This window comes from Podarcis tiliguerta, assembly GCF_965153285.1.
Source record: "Podarcis tiliguerta genome assembly, chromosome: 16".
NCBI classification, from domain to species: domain Eukaryota; kingdom Metazoa; phylum Chordata; class Lepidosauria; order Squamata; family Lacertidae; genus Podarcis; species Podarcis tiliguerta.
In genome coordinates, this window is record NC_139549.1 from 4,999,446 (window position 1) to 5,019,650 (window position 20,205).

Genomic DNA, 20,205 nt, shown 5'->3' on the forward strand with positions numbered 1-20,205 from the left:
GCTGCAGTGTAGGCCAAAAAAAAAAAAAACATTGTCGAGATGGCACTGGACTCCACTTGCCCAGATTTGGCAAAGGTTGCTGTGATTTATGCTGCCTGGGACGCTGCTTCGCACCCAGTGGGATTGCTAATGATAACAATAATATTTTTTATTATTTGTATGCCACCCATCTGACTGGGCAGCTCCCAGCAGAATAGTAAAGCAGCGAACATTAAAAACTTCCCTAAACAGGGCTGCCATCTGATGTCTTCGGAAAGTCAGGTACAGTGGTACCTCGGGTTACATACGCTTCAAGTTACATACGCTTCAGGTTACAGACTCCGCGAACCCAGAAATAGTACCGTGGGTTAAGAACTTTGCTTCAGGATGAGAACAGAAATTGCACGTCAGCACGGCATTAATTAAAGTGGTGCTTCAGGTTAAGAACAGTTTCAGGTCCAGAACAAATTAAGTACGTAACCAGAGGTACCACTTGTAGTTGCTGCCACCATTCAGGCATTCTGGAGTCAAATAAATAGCACCACCTCTACAATCACATCCCAGGTGCTCTCTCCGGATCCAGCCCTGGCGCTCCTCTCCCCTAGAGTGCGGCATTAACCCATCCATTTTGCATCAATCTTTTTGTGCTTCTCACTGCAGTAGGGTGGCTTCCCACTAAAAGTCCAACTCACTCACTTCACAGGAGGAATGGCTAGGGAAGGGAACATTTGACACACCAAGAGTGTTTTTAATGGTTTGTCTAAAATAGAACATGGCAGAAGATGTTATGTTAAACCAGATGCACAGCTCACTAGTTCCCCATTTTGTGGATAAACATGTGGAGGCTTTATTGATAACTAAATTCACTCTCTTTCTTCTCTTTATATACAATTGCTGTTTCAACCTGGATTGAACACTCCTTTGTTCCGCAGTTTCCTCCTCCCTTTCTTCTGTATTCTTGTTTGCACCATCATTTTTACTGCATTCTGTATTTGCTTATGTCTGTATCCCTTCTATTATGAAAAATGACCCCAAAAAATCATTTCCTTTTTCTTTTTTTAAAAGTAGGCCACTGAACATTTCACGAGCAAGTCATAGTTCAGTGGAAAACAACCTGTTCTGCATGCAGAGGATGCCAGGGTCACTTCTCAGCATCTCCAGGTAGGGCTAGGAAAAAGACTCTTGTCTGAAACCTCCAAGAGTTGCTTCCAGAGCACACAATCTTCTGCTACCTACCTACATCAAAGCTCTGATTCTGCATAAGGCTGCTTTTTTATTTTTATTTTTTGTATCTGCAGCATGGGGGGTGGGGGAGGTAAACAGACCGTGACTTGCAAAAGCCCTATAATTTAGTCCTGTATCAGAGGTGGGCCCAGGCCAAGAATGGCTAACAACAACTCTGCAGGATAGGCTACTGTAATTATCCTGGAAGCGGCTATAAAGGGACAATTTAAAGCAACCTTGGAGTGTAGCCTACTTTTGCTAAGCGCTGTTATGCAACAACACCTTTGTGCAATAAATCAGGGGTGTTGAACAGTGTGGTGCAAGTTATACACCTGCTCTCTGCCCCCAAACCCAGTCAATTATAGACAGTATTACGCTAGATGGACCAAGAGTCTGGCTGAGCAGAAGGCAGCTTCCTCTGTTCCACTTCCAACAACAGGGAAACCCAGGCAGATGAGTGGGTTATAAATAATAAATAATAATAATAATAATAATAATAATAATAATAATATTACTACTACTACATCCTCGCTTGCTTGACATCTTTCCTTTACATTTTCTCCACTTTACCACGTTGAGTATTTCTTACTTTAGCCCTTATCCAGACAAGAGCACCTCAAAATTGCTTGAAAAACTGATTGTTTTATTGGCCTCTGAAAGAGAAGTCCATTAAAATGGCCGGAAGCTGGACATAAGCCAAGTCAATAAGCAAAGCTACAATGAGAGTGTCTGTCAACTGTCGAGGGAGAACCCTCTTTTTATTTTTTTAAATGTTTACCCAAGAAAGCCAACATGTCAGCATTTAGAACTGTATGCAACAAAGTCTCTGCCTCATGTATTAGTTCTCCTAGCAAAGGGCCGATCCTCCCCATAATTCTGAAGCATTCAACAACCCAAGTCAACACCTCCAAGCAAAACTGCTTCTGCTTGGGATGGACTGCCCAGCGACTTTTGCTTAACACACAAGATATCAAAGGGTAACACGCTAGTGAAGTTTGTTGCTGACAAACAATATAGAATGTTGATTAAAAAAGATAAAAATATTTTCAAACCGAAAAAAATGGGGAGTCAGTCTTTCAGAGATCCCACTGAAGTGGATGGGGGGGGGTGTTTTACTCTTCCACTTATTCGGTTAGCTTTGCTCAGAAAAGTCATAAACAGCTCATCTCACAAAGGTCGGTTTTGCAGCAGTTACTATGCTTAGATGTGCCTTCCAGCTCAGCAACCAAGCCAGGGGTCTGAGCGGTTCTTCCGCATGAGGAAGTTGATCTTTCGAGCCATTTCTGTGTTATAGATCCTCCGGCACGTCTCGTACGCCTCCCGCTGCCTCTTGCGGCAGGGCTTCTCATAATACCGTTGGCGCTTGCTCCTGTCAATGATCCCGTCCATAGTTAGGACCCTGAGCAGAGAACAAAAAGAAGAACAGGGTCAAATTCTTGTCAGATGAGGCCAGAATCAGGATAGGAACCCACCATCTTCCTCTGTGCCAAATACAGAAAAGCTGATAGCTGCCAGCTGTATCCAACTCCCACTCTAAAAATACAGAACTAAAAGAACCTCCCTCCTCCTCCTTCTTTTCTTTTTTTATGCTGAAGCAGTTTAGAGGAAATGCCATAAAAACACGATGATCGTGCTGAAGACACAACTTTTCAACCCAGCCTTTGACACTTGAGATATGTATTTTTAGGACCCACCCTATTTCCGTGACTGTGATTTGTTTGAACAGCTTGTAGTGTTGAATTTTAAATTGATAGATCCCGCCCTGGGACCTGATGGTGAAGGGCGGGTGATAAACTGAATCTTTAATCATCATCACCATGACTTGCAAAGTATCTAGGCCACCAAAAATTCTCTAATATCAATTAGGGCTATCATAATTTTGCCAAAAGGACATCTTATTGGGGCAAGGCTCCTCCCCATCCTGATTCCAAACCTGAGATTCAGGCAAGGTGATCTAGGGACTCACAGGAAGGCTCTAAAATAAAATAAAATCAGCCCCCACCCCAAAAAGCTGGAGACCCAATGCATTGCAATAGGCTGGTGGGTGGGAAGGAGAATTACCGTATTTTTCGCACCATAGGACGCAGTTTTTCCGTCTTAAAAACTAAGGGGGAAAGTCTGTGCGTCCTATGGAGCAAATGCAGGGGGGGAGGCAAGCAGGAAAAGCCCCCAAGAGCCACACACAAGCTTTGCGCGGCTCTTGCGGGCTTTTCCCCAGGAGGGAGAAGGGACTGACGCGGCCAGTCAGTCCCTTCTCCCTCCTCTAGAAAACCCTTGCACAATCTCTCCAGTCGTGGGAGGCTGCGCAAGGCTAAAGAGGAAGCCCGGGCAGCGAGCACGATCCATCCCGCTCGCTGCCCGGGCTTCCTCTTTTGCCTAGCACGCCTCTCCAGCCGCGGGAGGCTGCACAAGGCTAAAGAAGCCAACTTTTTAAAAATCTCTCTATCTCTACCTCCTTTTCTTTTTTCGTCCTTTCTCCACCCCCTTATTTTCTTCTGGATCAGTGTTTTTATCTAGATTAACGTTTTAGTTTGGAGGGGGGGATATTATAAAAAAGGAAACTTTGCAGCTTTTATTTTAGTATACAATAAAAACAGATTAAACAAAACACAAGAGAAGGAACTAGCATAGAAGAAGAAGAGAAAAGGGAAAGAGGGAGGATACAAAGCCATTTACCAGAGGTGGCAGGTAGGGGGGTACCTACCTAGGCAGCGAAGCCACATGTCTCTCCAATGAAAATTGGGAGTGGGTATTGTGTGAAGTGGCTGTGGATCTCCTGCCGCAGAAGTGTAGGACTGTAGAGTTGGGAGGGTCACCCGAGGGTCATCTAGCCCAGCCCCCTCACAATGTAGGAATCACAGCTAAAGAACGCCAGGCAGATGGTCCCCCAACCGCTGCTTAAAAGCCTCCAGTGGTGGAGACCCCCAACAACTTTCGAGGTCACAGAATTGCAGGGTTGGAAGGGAAACCCAGGAGTCATCTAGTCCAGCCCCGGTGGACAGCGGGCACGACCCATCCCGTTGTGTAAGGCTAAAGATGCTGCTCAAGGCTAAAGAGGAAGCGCGCAACCTGTCCGTTGCTCTTAGGGGCTGGGGGGGGCAATAATATTTTTTCCCTTGATTTCCCCCTCTAAAAACTAGGTGCGTCCTGTGGTCCGGTGCGTCCAATAGAGCGAAAAATACGGTAGGAGGTGAGGCTGCAATTATGGAAAGCCATATACAGTACTGAACACCTTTGTAGCTAACCGACCCTGAGAGGTTGACAAAGGGAAGCTGGATAGTGGCTCAGGGAGAGCCCTGCAGATTCGAATCTCACTTAGCCATTGAGTCATTCCCCTGTCACAAAATCAGCTCTCTCTGCTTTGCAGGATGAGGATAGTATCAGCCTACCTTACAGGGCTATAAGGCAGCTGAGACAAAGATATTTGCCAACCATTGCAAGGACCCATAGACCCCAAAAACTATTCAACGGCAACTATCCCAGGCATGAATCCTAGGATGAAATCTGCAATTTATTTCTGCGCAACAGAAGCAGCAGCCCAGATAGCTTTAAAAACAAAACAAAACAAAAAATATAAATGCCAATTTTCTCTTTATGAGAGTTTAAAAACAATTCTGGCTTGCTCTGCCTCGTTTTGCATTCACATGGCCTGGGAGTGCCAGCCTGTCAGGGTTGGATGAAAAATAATCCTGAATGAGCTCCAAGCTCCGCCCACCAGCACCCGGCACCCAACGAGAGGGAGCTCGGTGGCCCCCTCCACCCAGCGGGCCAGCCAATCCCGAGGCCAGAGGTTTCTCAGAATGGGCTTATGCAACCTCGTGCACATCCTTGCTCCTAGTCTCATGGGCTGAGACTGTGAGGGAAGACACATGTTTGGCTAGCTGGCGACACAGGCATCTGAAGGGAACATGCAGAGGGCGCAGCAAAAAAGCTACACACACACACACACCGGACCACAGCAACCGTACTTCTAGCTATTTTTAAACCCTTCACTGGAAGCCTGAGAAAAATGCAGAGAGAGGCAGGCGAGCTAGCGGAGGGGAAATCGCTTCCCCCGCAACCAGGAAGCAATTTGCTCTGACCCTGCAATTTATCCCCGCTCCCTGAGGAAAGCTCCCTGATGCATCGCAGGTATCAGGGAGGTCAGGAACGATTGTTTTCTCAGCCTGCCAAGAAGCTGCCGTGTCTGGAATCCACGCAACTTTCTGCCTTCTCCTTCCTGGCCCCACAATACCACCCAAACTTCCAGCAGAATGTGGTGGGCGCCCATCCCCAAGCAATTTGGACGTAAAGGCCTTTAGGTTTTATAGCCTATGCAATTCTGTCCATTGGACAATTTTGTTTTAGCAGCCGGCACATATACCATAACACAGGTATCTTCAACCTTTGAAGCTCAGGGCCCACTTTTAACCCAAACATGCAAATGGGGACTTGTTTCTTAATTTTTCACTAAATATTTACATGGGTCAGGCCACATCGCAGTTGCAGGTCCACCAGTTGAAGACAGGTGTTGCAAAACATTCCTGCAGCCTCAAGCATCTAGTCCTTAGTCCTTTCCGAACCCTCTCATTCTCTCCCTGTCTCACTCAACCCTCCTTGCATCTGCATGCAATCTAAGAACAGCGGAAGCTGCCTTATGCAGTAAATCTCTCTCAAAAACAGGTAATATTTCATGGGAACAAGGCATAGCCCATCTCCCCATCAGACCCACAGCTGGTATCAGACACTAACCAAGAACAAAAATGCTTTTGGGTTACCATGCCATGGGCACCCATTTTTGCTGGATGGTCACCCACCCTCCACATTATAGGCAGACATTGCAAGATACATACACACACACCAATAAAGTTCTGCAACCAAGTTAAGTACCACTTGAATCCTGTAAAGGCACACTTTGCAACTCAAAAGCCTAAACACTCATATAGCAGCAGGCACTGGTTCCGAAGAACAGAACTCAAGCTATTTGTATATATATATTTTAAAGCATACAGCCTGAGCCCATCATTTTAAAAGTTCCATTTATGATATCCAGCCAGCAGAGGGCATGACAGCCACATGTTGACTGAAGCTTGCTTACAAGACAGCATTACAAGTCACGACTCACTCTTTCTCCTGACAAAGGTTGCATAAAACCACCTAACCTGACAACACAAGTCGCCTACGTGCTTTTGCCCTAGCAGCCACCCCCGGCTGCTCAAAATACAACCAGGAAATAAAAGCAAAAGCTACTCATTCAACTCATTGAAACATTGTGAAAATGACCCATGGATGGTTAAGTCCAGTTGAATCTGACTTTGGAGTGTGGCGCTCATCTCACTTTCAGGCTGAGGGAGCCGGCGTTTGTCCGCAGACAGTTTTCCAGGTCATGTGGCCAGCATGACTAAACCGCTTCTGGTGCAACAGAACACTGTGATGAGTGCCAAAGCGCATGGAAACACCATTTACCTTCCCAACACAGTGGTACCTATTCATCTACTCACTCTGGTATTCTTTCAAACTGCTAGGTTGGCAGGAGCTGGAGCAAAGCAATGGGAGCTCACCCCAAAACACTGCAGCCAGTCCTGGGGCGCAGCAAGGCCAAAGGATGTATTTACCTGTTGAGGACTCGATAGGCAGCCTCCACATTGCCATTGGGCACCATCACTGTCCGAGCAACGAATTTCAAGTGATTGGCCATCTTAGGTGTAGCTGTTTCTAACTCCAGGAACTGAAGGCCATCGGCTTCTGGCCCAAACAAGAGAATCTCCCAGAGATACCTTTTAAAAATAATAATAAAAGGACACATCACAGCTAAACATAAATAAAATATATTGGGGGACTTCTGTTAGTGCTAGATGCACAAGTCCGTCCTGGTTCAAATCTCTCTGACCCCATCTGCAATATACATTTAAAGTTTTCATACCACTTTTTTGACAGGCATTGCTCCCCCCAAAGAATCCTGGGAACTGGACTTTGTTGTGGGGGCTGAGAGTTGTTAGGAGACCACCACCACCCAGGTGTCTATCTGCCTTCGGTGCCCCTTTTGTATTGTTTTAAAGCCTTCTTACAAATCAGGGGTTTCTTTGTATTGTTTTAAAAACTCTTATAGCTGTTTTAATGACATGACTACGAAGTGCTTCAAGGCATACACGTAAAAGGCAATTCATGAATTCATACCTAAAACAATAATTATTATAAGTGTCTTCTGTGGGTACACAGGCCTTTGGCTTTTTATTATCGGCTGCCTCCTTCAGTGGGTGGGATTTTTTTAGTACTGCCTTTAGAAAAATATGAATGAATTTTCCATTTTTATGCTGGTGTTTAATGCCCGTGTTATTTATTTATTGCTGTAAGTCACTTTGAGATACTTAAAAAAGAAAAAAGGCAATACATGTCATAAACAGCAAAATTCAATAAATTATTATAATAATAAATGTACCAAAGTAATCATTTCTCATTTGGCTGTCCAGTTGGCAGATCTCAACGTAGATCCATGCAGAGTGCTGAAACTCCAGTCACCATTTCTTAAAAAAGAAAATACTGGCTTTTTCTGCTATTTTCTCAGTTCGTGACCCAATTCTGAATTGTGAAAATCGTGATTTTATCCAATGCTAATTCCTACTCAGAGCAAACCCACTGAAGTTAAGAGACATGACTAACTTAGGTCCATTGATTCCAACAACAGGTCTACTCTGAGTAGAAATAAGCTGGAGACAACCCTCTGCTGTTTTCATTGCCCCTTCCAGGCTCTTTGGGGCCACCTAAACAAATTTACCTGACTATAATAAATAACATAAAATTATGTACGAAGGGGAGGATAATGAAGGGAGGCCCATTACACACACCCCAATTTGGAGGAAACTGCGGAGTGATCTCCCCCTTTTGGGGGTGACCTTGGGCCAAGTCACTCATCCCTCAACCTAATCTACCTCACAGGGTCGCTGTGAGAAGGTAAAACGGGGAAAAGGGGGGGTATTAATTTCCCCCACCTCGACCTCCCTCGGAGGAAAAGGTGGGGCATGAAATAAATTTCATTTCAACAAACGAAATAAAGCGGGGGGCGCCCCAACTTCTCCCGTCACCTCAAATTACAAAAACTAAGGGCAGCCCCCCTCCCCCCTCAATGGGGAGGGTTAACCTCCCCCCCACGACGACAGGGAGAGGAACGCTATCCTCCGAGGGAACCGCCACATTATTCTTTTTCAGCCCGCCTCCCGCGCTTCCTCCCCGGGCAGCAGCTCCTAATAGAGGCCGGGGATGCGCGCGGCCTACGGCGGACCCGAAGGGAAGCGGGGCCAAGAGGCGCTTCCTCGCACCCCCCCATCAAGGACTACACTCACCCGCCGCTGGAGTCAGGACGGATCCGCAAACCGGAACCGGAAACGCGTGTTCTCCCCCCTCCTTCTTGCTTCTGCGGCCTAGTCCTGGTCACCATGGCAACGGGAAGGCCTGCTGGGAGACGAGGAGGTCAAACTCCTGCGCTAAAGTTGTCCTCTCCCGTTATCACCGAATAGGGACGGCCTCCTTAGTGCTATTTTCGGTTTTCCCCTAATAAATAAATAATAATAATAGTCGTTGTGGTGGTTGTTTTGTTGTTGATGTTTTTCAAAAAAAAATTTTCTTGGTTTTCACAACATTATAAACAAACAAACACATAAGACAAACAAACATAAATCATAGCCTTATTGAAAATTACACTTGTTAACATTGTTAAGTGACTTCCTCGCTTCCCCTTGCTTGAATTTCATTGCATGTCCTTTTAACGGTTTTCCAAATCACGGTTCTTATAAAATTTAACTTAAACATCCTTAGATCTTCACATTATATAATTAAACATATTAATTTGACACTTAACATAAATAAAATCCTGAGCCAGTTAAGGATCTGCAAGCTGTTTTCAGTTCATTTAACTTAACATATTTAACTAAGTAATCATTAAATTTAATCCACTCTTCCTGATACTCCTCCTCCTCCTGGTCGTGGACTCTTCCGGTTAGGTCGGCTAGCTCCGAAAAATCCATCATCTTCATCTGCCATTGTTGTTGTTGTTGTTGTATTTATTTATTCCTTCCTTCCTTTCCTGCCCATCTGGCTGGGTTTCTCCAGCCACTCTGGGTGGCTTCCAGCAAAACATTAAAATTCAAAAATTCATCAAATATTAAAAGCTTTAGTCTAAACATTTAAAAGGCCATATTGGAAATCACCATCCTTACCCTACCTAAGAACACTGCATGATAAATAAAAGAGCCAACAATGGCCCATGTTCAGAAAATGGGCCTTGGCACAAATATATAAAGCAATAGCATGGGGGGGGGTAGCATGCTGATTTATCAATAGCTTTCCCATTGCAAGCTTTTTTTAATAAAAAAAATCAGCCAGTAGCCAATGCAAAACTATATGTGAAAATAAAAGCATCGAACTATCTGTGGCTTCTCAACTACTAGGCAAATCTTTTATAAAATTAAAATAAAAAACCAGTGCTTAATACTTGTATAATATGTAAAGCACAGGTTTAAGTATTTATTATGTGTGCCTGCACTGATTTTTTTATTGTTATGTATTGATGGGTTGATTTAAATAAATAAATAAATAAATAAATAAAGGCAACAAGAAAATGTTTCTCCACACAGGACTGAGACAACAGTAGTAAAAGCCAACTGACCCTTGAAACAGAACTTTTTGTTGTTTAGTCGTTTATTCGTGTCCGACTCTTCGTGACCCCCTGGACCAGAGCACGCCAGGCCCTCCTGTCTTCCACTGCCTCCCGCAGTTGGGTCAAACTCATGCTGGTAGCTTCCAGAACACTGTCCCACCATCTTGTTATTCGTAACCAATCAGTTATTCCATTTTGATTGGTTCAGAAAACAGAACTAGCACCATGCAAATTATTTTCTGTAGTCATTCAGGTATATTGACATGCATGGATTGGCTATTGCTTTAGCAGCCAGGAGGGGGAGCTAGGACTTTACGGTACAGTACAGTACTTACCGTAATTCTGGTGTTCAGTGCATTCTGATTAACCAAAGGCCAGAGAAATCAATCCATAATATCATAAACAGTTTCAAACAACTTAAAAATGCAAACATTGAAATATATATTCCAAGCATCAAAAGCCAGGGTAAAGAGGTGTGTGTAAATTAATAAATTAATATAACAATACACTATTAAAAATAATAAATAATCTAAACTGCGATAACCAAGGACTACCCTCATGGTGCTTTCTTATTGTGGTTGCTATGGTTTTACATTCTTTGCATGCTTCTAACTTGGTTTAAAGCTGCCCCGAGACTGGTCTGTATCAGGTGATTAACAAACTGAACAAATGAATAACACAATGCTGGCTGCTATTGTTAAGCTTCAGTCTTGATGTAGCACTGTCTAAAATATGACACAATTATCCTTCCAGTGCAGCCAGCAGCAAGAAGGCATCAAATTATTATGATGATGATTTTAAATACTTTTGGAACCATGGACTCAGCTACATTAGTAAAGAAAAAGTGATTTAAATGCATTATAAACATGCACCACCAGATGGCACCAGAGAGCAGCAAATTTTACAACACAATTTTCCATAGAGATTTTTTTCCTTTTGTTAAAACTATCTAATTTCTGAGTTATTTATAGCAGATGCATTTTATGGGTGATATGCACTAGGTCCTCATGAGAGTACCCCAAATGAAAGAAATGTGTCTGTTGGCCCAAACTGGACACCTAGGGTGGGACCCTGGTCAAGGGAAACACACACACACACCAAGATATTACAGGGACTGGCTCCACGGACAGGTTTATCAGGAGAGGGGAGCAGAGGAGGGCAAACCCAGAGTGTGGATGCTATAATTTGCACCCAACTCCTGCAGTGCCCACCTGGACATTCAAGCCCTCCAGATACCACCTGGAGACTTCAGGACAGATCTGGTAGGGGCATCTAGCTTCTCCCAGAGTGCCCCCATACCCCTGTTGTTGTTTAGTCATTTAGTCGTGTCCAACTCTTCGTAACCCCCTGGACCAGAGCATGCCAGGCCCTCCTGTCTTCCACTGCCTCCTGCAGTTTGGTCAAACTCATGCTAGTAGCTTCGAGAACACTATCCAACCATGTCGTCCTCTGTCGTCCCCTTCTCCTTGTGCCCTCCATCTTTCCCAGCATCAGGGTCTTTTCCAGGGAGTCTTCTCTTCTCATGAGATGGCCAAAGTATTGGAGTCTCAGCTTCAGGATCTGTCCTTCCAGTGAGCACTCAGGGCTGATTTCCTTCAGAATGGTTTGATCTTCTTGCAGTCCATGGGACTCTCAAGAGTCTCCTCCAGCACCAGAATTCAAAAGCATCCATTCTTCGGCGAATGGTCCTTCTTAATGGTCCAGCTCTCGCTTCCATACATCACAGCTGGGAAAACCAGAGCTTTAACTAGACAGACCTTTGTTGGCAAGGTGATGTCTCTGCTTTTTAAGATGCTGTCTAGGTTTGTCATTGCTTTTCTCCCAAGAAGCAGGCGTCTTTTAATTTTGTGACTGCTGTCACCATCTGCAGTGATCATGGAGCCCAAGAAAATAAAATCTCTCACTGCCTCCATACCTCACTGCCCATACCCCTAGGTAATACTAATACACCTGAGAGCCCCCCCCCCCCAAAAAAAAGGCCTTGCGGGGACAGGCTGCGTTTCACACGCCTATCTCTGGGTCATAAGCCTTCTGGAAGAAAATGGAATTAGTACAATCTCTGAGGATTCCACTGACACGCAAACCCACACCCCAGAGGGACGAAAGCCAATCCCCTACTAAGGGCTCCATGCACTAATAGGTTCTGACAGAGGCGGGGGGCAGGGGGTGTATAGATCTGGCTGTGATCCCATGATTGACCTGAACCATGAGTGGAGGTGATTGGCACAAAGCGCATTTGATGAGAATCGGTTTATTTCCCCCGAGACACACAGCACAAGCTGCCGGTCAGTTTCCTGGTGAGGACTCTTTGGCCAAGGGGGGGGTCATTGTCAGGAGAAGTTAGTGGTTCTTTTTCTAAACCACACACATGGAGCCCTGTGTCCGTACAAACACTTTACCCAACTTGCAAACCCTCCGAGCGTCCCTGTTTTCCCAGGACTGTCCCAGATTTACAGAAGCCATCCCAGTATGATCCCAGAATGCCCCGCTTTTCCTTAGTGCACCCCTCTTTTCATCAGAGAAATGTTGGAGGGTATGGAATCATGTGATCTCCGAGCCAAGGAGATAAGTAACTATACAATCTTTAGAAGACATCTGAAGGCAACCCTGTACAGGGCAGTTTTAAAAAAAATGTTTAAAGTTTTATTATGTTTTTATATATGTTGGAAGCTGCCCAGAGTGGCCGGGGCAACCCAGTCAAATGGGTGGGGTATAAATAATAAATTATTATGACTATTATTATTATGGAATAAAGATAAAGGGTAAAGGGACCAGGGTAAAGGGTATTAGGTCCAGTTGTGGACGACTCTGGGGTTGCGGCGCTCATCTCGCTTTATTGGCCGAGGGAGCCGGCATACAGCTTCTGGGTCATGTGGCCAGCATGACTAAGCCGCTTCTGGCGAAGCAGAGCAGCGCACGGAAACACTGTTTACCTTCCCGCCGGAGTGGTACCTATTTATCTACTTGCACTTTGATGTGCTTTCAAACTGCTAGGTTGGCAGGAGCAGGGACCGAGCAACGGGAGCTTACCCCGTCGTGGGGATTCGAACCGCCGACCTTCTGATCGGCATGTCCTAGGCTCTGTGGTTTAGACCACAGCGCCACCTGCGTCCCTCAAACACAACCTCAAAACGTTTCACACACTGACTAGCCTTTTTGTAATTGGTGTGTTACTTGCTTACGTTTTTCCCCAGGTCTAGGGAGGACAATTAGTGGAGCAGGTTAGTTGAGCAGTCGGCTGCCATTAGCAATGTGGGTTCCTCTCCTCCCCAAGGGAAAAAGGTGGATCTTTTATAGATAAGGCTCCAAAAAGCTACACATCTCTGGATGCAAAGCCAGGTTTCTCCCCAACTTTCTCGTGGGAAGCACCTTGTGTGCAAAGGTGCTCACCTGTGGTGCAGTTGCTGCGGAAAGGTGTACATTTTTTTTTACATTCCCCCCCCAAAAAAAATTATAACAAACATATCCACAAACATAAAAAGAAGACATCAAAAATAAAGAAAAAAGACAAGCAAACAAACAACCAACATATCTTGACTGTAAAAATTCCACTTTTAAGTGACTTTCCTAGAATCCCCCTGGCTGAGTTTCCATATAAATCATTGTAATAGTTTTCCAAAACTGAGTTCACATAAATTTTACCTAGTCCATTAGCATCTTTCTTTCCTTTCATTTTAACTTTTATCCATAGTATTCTATGACATCACATATTTAAATCTTAGGCCAATCTGATACTCGCAAGTAATCCTATTTAAGTTATTTTAACATATTTAAATAAATAGTCTTTGAATTTCTTCCATTCCTCTTGATACTCCTCCTCCTTCTGGTCGCGGACTCTTCCGGTCACGTCGGCCAGCTCCGAAAAATCCATCATCTTCATCTGCCAATCTTCCACTGTTGGTGCTTCTTGTGTTTTTCAATTCTTAGCTAATAAAATTCAAGCAGCAGTTGTGGCATACAAAAATAATTCAGCAACTTTCTTGGGCAATTCCAAACCTGTTATTCCAAGAAGAAAGACTTCTGGTTTCTTGATAAATGTATATTTCAACATTTTTTTCAATTCATTATAAATCTTTTCCCAGAAGTCTTTCAGCTTGGGGCAGGTCCACCACATATGGTAAAAGGTACCTTCTTTTTCTTTACATTTCCAACATAGATTATCACTCTTGTGGTAAATCTTAGATTATCACTCTTGTGGTAAATCTTTGCTAGTTTTACAGGGGCTAAGTACCATCTATATATCGTTTTCGATCACTGCAGATGGTGACAGCAGCCACGAAATTAAGAGACGCCTGCTTCTTGGGAGGAAAGCAATGACAAACCTAGACAGCATTTTAAAAAGTAGAGACATCACCTTGCCAACAAAGGTCCGTATAGTAAAAGCTATGGTTTTCCCAGTAGTGATGTATGGAAGTGAGAGCTGGACCATAAAGAAGGCTGATCGCCGAAGAATTGACGCTTTTGAATTATGGTGCTGGAGGAAACTCTTGAGAGTCCCATGGACTGCGAGAAGATCAAACGCATCCATTCTTAAGGAAATCAGCCCTGAGTGCTCACTGGAAGGACAGATCCTGAAGCTGAGGCTCCAAGACTTTGGGCACCTCAGCAGAAGACTCCCTGGAAAAGACCCTGATGTTGGGAAAGATGGAGGGCACAAGGAGAAGGGGACGACAGAGGACAGGATGGTTAGACAGTGTTCTCGAAGCTACAAACATGAATCTGACCAAACTGCGGGTGGCAGTGGAAGACAGGAGTGCCTGGCGTGCTCTGGTCCAGGGGGTCACGAAGAGTTGGAAACGACTGAATGACTAAACAACAACAACATATATCGTTTTCATAACATTTTCCTTTAACACTGTACATGCAGTGAACTTGACCCCTGCGGAAAGGGGTACATTGACCTCCAAGCTTTGCAGCAGAATCCCAGGCTCCCCAGCTGGTTAGGTGTGGCGAGTTAAAAAATGGCCTTGGAAGTGACCAACTTGGGCTTCCCTGCTACGGCTGCTGATCTCCCATTCTCCGTGATAGCAGGGGGGCAGGGGGAGGATTGTGCATGCCATGGGTCAATAGGAGCCTGGACCCATCAAAGTGGGGCAGAATTGAGAGGACAGGCACCCATAAACCCAGAGTATCCAATCAGAGGAGTCTGCTTCCTGCCACTCTGTATGATGTCCCGTCCTCCTTACCTGGGTTGGGTGCATTGCGAAGGGCGCTTCCCAGGGAATTCTGTTCCACCTTTGGGGTGGGGGAGGAATTGGATTCAGTTTGCATTTCAAAGCAAACCACCCTAATTAGATGTTTCTGGAACAAGTGGAGAAGTGAAACTCGGCTGTCCTTTGAAATCTGCACGCTTCTGAATTTTGCAAGCCCAGTAATGCATACAAAAACACCCCCACTGAATATCCTGTTGCACTTACAAATTCCTAGATCTGTGATAAGAACGTACACAAATGCATTATATTACAGGATATTGCTATGCAAAATGGTGCCTTTTTTTCAGGCAAAATTTCATCCCAAAATATGTGTCTTGGTAGTGGTGGTGAATTGCATTTAAATGAGTTTTCATTCATTCATTTATTTCATAAACTTGATACACTGCTTGATTATTTTAAAAAGAAATCCTCAAAACGGTTTACAGAGAGAATAAAACATTATCAGTAAAACCAACTCTTTAAAACATTCAAAAGATAAAATCAGCAATAATCTAAAAGCTTATTAAAACATACCTCTACATTTTACATGTCTGGGAGGCCTGCCTAAACAAAAAATGTTTTTAGCATACCCCAGAAAGTACAGTGAAGCTGCTTGCCTGATATCAACAGGCAGGGAGTTCCAACGGTCAAGTGGGCATATAATGGGGGTAAGGCGATTTCACAGGTAGAGTGGTCCTAAGTTGTTAAGGACTTTATATGCTAATACTAACACCTTGAACTAGACCCGGTACCAAATCTGTGGCCGGTGCAGATCTGTGAACACAGGTTTTCTATGCTGACAAGGCCTCCCTCCTGTCAGCAATCGTGTTGCAGCATTTTGCACTGACCGCAGCTTCTGACTGCAGCGTGAGGGGAAGCCCCACAGTGAGCGCATTGCGGCAGTCCAGCCTTGAAGTAACCAATGCAGGAAAAAGCTGCAGCCCGTTCTTTCAGCCAGGTAAATCTCAAACCAATGCGGGAAGGGATTAGAAAGCCGAGATGGACAGGTTTGCCCATCACAGGCTCCAAAGCGGGAGAGACAGCCTGGGCACGTGCGTTCCACCTGCTGCCCGCCTCGGGAGCCCAACCTGTTCCAGGTGTGTCTGGCTTCACCTCTTTGCCTCGTGATGCTGACAGGTGAGGCGGTCCGTGCCCTGACTTGCAAGAGGCACCGCAGCGTCTGGTCTCAGCCCACATCAAAAGCAGCTGCTTCTCTCTATCACCCACAGGGAGCTCTTGTGGGTGAACCAGCTGTTTCGCCAGGGAATTTGCAGGAGGGATGCTTTGGCAAGGAGAACTTATCTCTCTCTCTCTCTCTGTCCTGCAAAACAGGAATTGGGAGAGGACATTGGAATAAGAACTAAACAAGGGCCCGGCTGCTGCTTCAGCACTCTGCTTTTCACAGTAGCCAAATGCCCCATGCCTGTTGTCTTTGTCCATGGCGTTTTCTGTGTGGTGTGGTGTGGTGTAGTGGTTAAAAGCAGTAGTCTCGTAATCTGGGGAACCGGGTTCGCTTCTCCGCTCCTCCACATGCAGCTGCTGGGTGACCTTGGGCCAGTCACACTTCTTTGAAGTCTCTCAGCCCACTCACCTCACAGAGTGTTTGTTGTGGGGGAGGAAGGGAAAGGAGAATGTTAGCCGCTTTGAGACTTCTTAAAGGGAGTGAAAGGCGGGATATCAAATCCAAACTCTTCTTCTTCTTTCTTGGCAGGGATACTGGAGTGGCTTGCCGGTTCCTCCTCCAGGTGGATCACATTTGGTCAAAACTCTCCACTATGACCTGTCCATCTTGGGTGCCCTCCACGGCATAACTCATAGCATCTCTGAGTTATTCAAGCCCCTTTGCCACGGCAAGGCAGTGATCCACGAAGGGGAGGCAGTGGAAGAGGGAGGCAGTGGAAGACAGAAGTGCCTGGCGTGCTCTGGTCCATGGGGTCACGAAGAGTCGGACATGACTAAACGACTAAACAACAACAAATGCCCCACAAAACATCGGGATCCAGATAGACTGCCTTTGCAGAAGCATTTTTGTGAGGGATTGTAGGACAAGACCTGCCAAGGAAAATAAAGAACTTATTTATGTATGCTACAACAGCAGCAAGAGTCTTGATAGCACAAAGATGGAAGAATGAGGAAACCCCGACGAAAGAACAGTGACAAGAGAAATGGACGAACTATGTAGAACTGGCGAAACTGACATGCAAATTGTGAAGTAAGGACAACTGTGACTTTAAAGAAGAATGGGAACTTTTTACAAGTTATTTTAAAAGGCAGCAAAATGAACTGGACTCCTTGGCAGGTTTTGAATAAACACACACAAATTTATTAAGGGTTAATATAGTAGACAGATAATATAAGGATGCATACAATTTTACAATATGCAGAGAACAACATGAGTTGAGAAATCAGAGAGAGGGAAGTTTGGGGGGAGGAAGGGGGGTTGTTGGGAAGATGGGAGGGGGGAAAAGGGGGGGAATAATTAAGATGATTTGTTTTGATAATTTGTTATGTTGAAATTGTTTATAAAAAATTTATATATATAAAAAAACCAGATAGACTGCCTTCGCACCTGGAGGTTCCATCAAAGCATCAGAAGAGCCCTGCTGGGTCGGGACAAAGCAGGCCCATCTAGTCCAGCGCCCTGATCTCACGGTGGCCAAACAGATGCCCCAATGGGAGACCCCCCCCCCCAGCAGGACCTGAGCACGAGAGCTTTCTCCTCTTGTAGTCTCCAGCAACTGGGATTCAGAAACAATCGGTAGCCCTCCATGAATTAGCCCAATCCTCTTTTGAAGCAATCCAAGTTGGTGGCCTCATGTGGGAGGGAGTTCCAGAGTCTAACTACGCACTACATGGAGAAGCCATTTCTTTTATGTGCCCTGAATCTCCCAACATTCAGCTTCCATGAGCTCTAGTGCTGAGAAAGAGGGAGAAAATCTTGCCTCTCTACGCTTCCTCCATGCCATGAAGAATTTTATAAGCTATCATGTCACCTCTTACTCGTCTTTCCCCTGAATTGAAAAGTTCCAATCGCCGCAACTTTTCCTTACAGGGGAGTTGCTTCAGCCAATTTGCTTGCCCCTTTCTGTACTTGCAGTCCAACTAGCCCCCATCCTCCATCCTCCATCAACTTAGGTAACCACCATCCAGGTAAAATTGCAGCTCAGGGACGCTGCCTGTGTCTCTGTAAAAAGGCCTCTACCTAGAAAGAACAACAACATGTTTGTGATTCAGTTAGCTGACGCACCATGCATCAAAGTGGAGTTTGGCCTGGTGTGTGTGGACACCTGTCATGTATCTGCTTGCAAATCTGGGTATTGGCTGTGGGCTGGGAGCCTCGGCTTTCAACACAGAGGTTACTTTTTCTGCCATGTCGCGAGGGATCTGTTCTCCATGTGTGGTGCTGCCTGTTCTCTGAGGATCTGAGTAGATCAGCAAATCCATCCTTTGGTTTTGGGTTGTTTTCTTCGTGTTTGCTTTTTCTGCACAAACTTCAGTTGAAAACAAAAAAAAAGCTTCATGACGGTATTTTGAGACAAATGTGAATTAACGATTCCAATGGGAACACGTCAATTTCCTTAGAAAGTTACTCATAATACTGAAAGCATGCTGCAGTTAAGCCAGAGAATTTTAGGTTGGACGTTTGCCCCCAAAGATCAACTAGCCGGACTTCTTGCAATGCTTGGAAGCACGGCTAACAAATCCCTGAGAGATGGGCCAGCCAGCCTCTGCTTAAAGATCTCTAAGGAAGGCGAGTCCACCACTTTATGATGCAGTCTGTTCTTCTGTTGAACAGCTGTTACTGCCAGAAAGTTCTTCTTAATGTTTAGTCGGAACCTTTTCCCCATCATTTGAACCCATTGGTATGGAGCTGTTACCGTCCAGAGCAGCAGGGAAGCAAGCTGACTCTGTCTTCCACGGGACAGACAGCCCTTCGGGTATTTTAAGATACTGTATTTTTCGCTCCATAAGACGCACGTGACCATAAGACGCACCTAGTTTTTTGAGGAGGAAAACAAGAAAAAAAATAGTCTGAACAAAACAGTGGATGTGTGATTTTTGTCGTACATGCTGTGGCCACAGACATGTGATTTGACAGTGAGTTTGGGGTAGCCCAACGCGGGTGGGACGCGGGTGGCGCTGTGAGTAAAAGTCTCAGCGCCTAGGGCTTGCCGATCGAAAGGTCGGTGGTTCGAATCCCTGCGGCGGGGAGCGCTCCCGTTGTTTGGTCCCAGCGCCTGCCAACCTAGCATTTCGAAAGCACTCTCGGGTGCAAGTAGATAAATAGGGACCACTTACTAGCGGGAAGGTAAACGGCGTTCCGTGTGCTGCGCTGGCTCGCCAGAGCAGTGATGTCACGCTGGCCACGTGACCCGGAAGTGTCTCCGGACAGCGCTGGCCCCCGGCCTCTTAAGTGAGATGGGCACACAACCCTAGAGTCTGTCAAGACTGGCCTGTATGGGCAGGGGTACCTTTACCTTTACTGTACTTGGGGTAGCCCAATGCAAAAATCCTGAGGATCCATGTGGATCTGTGCTTTGTAACCACGTTTTTGCACCATTGTGGCCCCACGCAACAGTGGGTGCTTGATTTTTTTTGGGGTGCAGGCTGTAGCCATGGACATGCTATGTGATCTGATGGTGAATTTGGGCTGACCCAATGCAAAAATCCTGAGGCTCCAGGGACCACGCATTCACTCCATAAGACGCACAGACATTTCCCCTTACTTTTTAGGAAGAAAAAAGTGCATCTTATGGAGTGAAAAATACGGTAGCTATCATATCGTTGGACAGTTCAGTGCAACTTAGCTTGCAGAAGAGGGGTTTATGCACCCAAAAAGCCCATGCTGACCCTTGAAAATTTGACGCAGCAGTACACCGTCAGAAAGCAGTGACTAACAAGAAGCACACATCACTGTCACATGTCAAAAGCAGGCGGCCAAACCGGACTTGTCAATCTCAAGCCAAATCAGCAAATTGTTGGGCGATGCCAGCTTCTAAGGATGCGGCTAAAGGGCTTTGTTTGCAAACCAGCAAACAAACCAGCAAACCAGCAAAGTTTATGGTTTAAGAACTTAAAATGTATGGAGTGGCATTTTCGAGCTCGGCACTGCAAGGCCATACCCTCCAACGTTTCACCAGTTAAATTAGGGACGTCCTATTCCATAATAGGAAAGGG

The 20,205-nt window shown here is 45.4% G+C and overlaps 2 protein-coding genes across 4 annotated transcripts in view; one reads left to right on the plus strand and one right to left on the minus strand.

Annotated features, from left to right (window-relative positions):
- LOC310666130 (intelectin-like protein) overlaps positions 1 to 20,205 on the plus strand; it is an 814,635-nt gene that overhangs the window by 72,994 nt on the left and 721,436 nt on the right. The window lies entirely within an intron of this gene.
- On the minus strand, positions 1,930 to 8,647 carry MRPS21 (mitochondrial ribosomal protein S21). 3 transcript variants are annotated; one of them, XM_083416876.1, is made up of 4 exons: positions 7,843 to 8,530; positions 7,622 to 7,761; positions 6,798 to 6,959; positions 1,930 to 2,602 (listed from the first exon to the last, which is right to left on the minus strand). In XM_083416876.1, the coding sequence occupies exons 3-4, from the start codon at positions 6,878 to 6,880 to the stop codon at positions 2,422 to 2,424; spliced, it is 264 nt and encodes an 87-aa protein (XP_083273002.1). In that variant the 5' UTR covers positions 6,881 to 6,959; positions 7,622 to 7,761; positions 7,843 to 8,530; the 3' UTR covers positions 1,930 to 2,421. The 3 variants fall into 3 exon arrangements, with proteins under 3 accessions (XP_083273002.1, XP_083273000.1, XP_083273001.1); XM_083416874.1 differs by lacking the exon at positions 7,622 to 7,761 and having other exon boundaries at positions 8,523 to 8,647; XM_083416875.1 differs by having other exon boundaries at positions 7,360 to 8,509.

Coding starts and splice junctions, on each gene's coding strand:
- MRPS21 (XM_083416874.1), bottom strand. CDS start 8,617: ATGGTGACCAGGACTAGGCCGCAGAAGCAAGAAGGAGGGGGGAGAACA. Junction 6,960..8,522: donor CGTCCTGACTCCAGCGGCGG/GTGAGTGTAGTC, acceptor TATTTTTAAAAG/GTATCTCTGGGAGATTCTCT. Junction 2,603..6,797: donor GCCTATCGAGTCCTCAACAG/GTAAATACATCC, acceptor TTCTCTGCTCAG/GGTCCTAACTATGGACGGGA.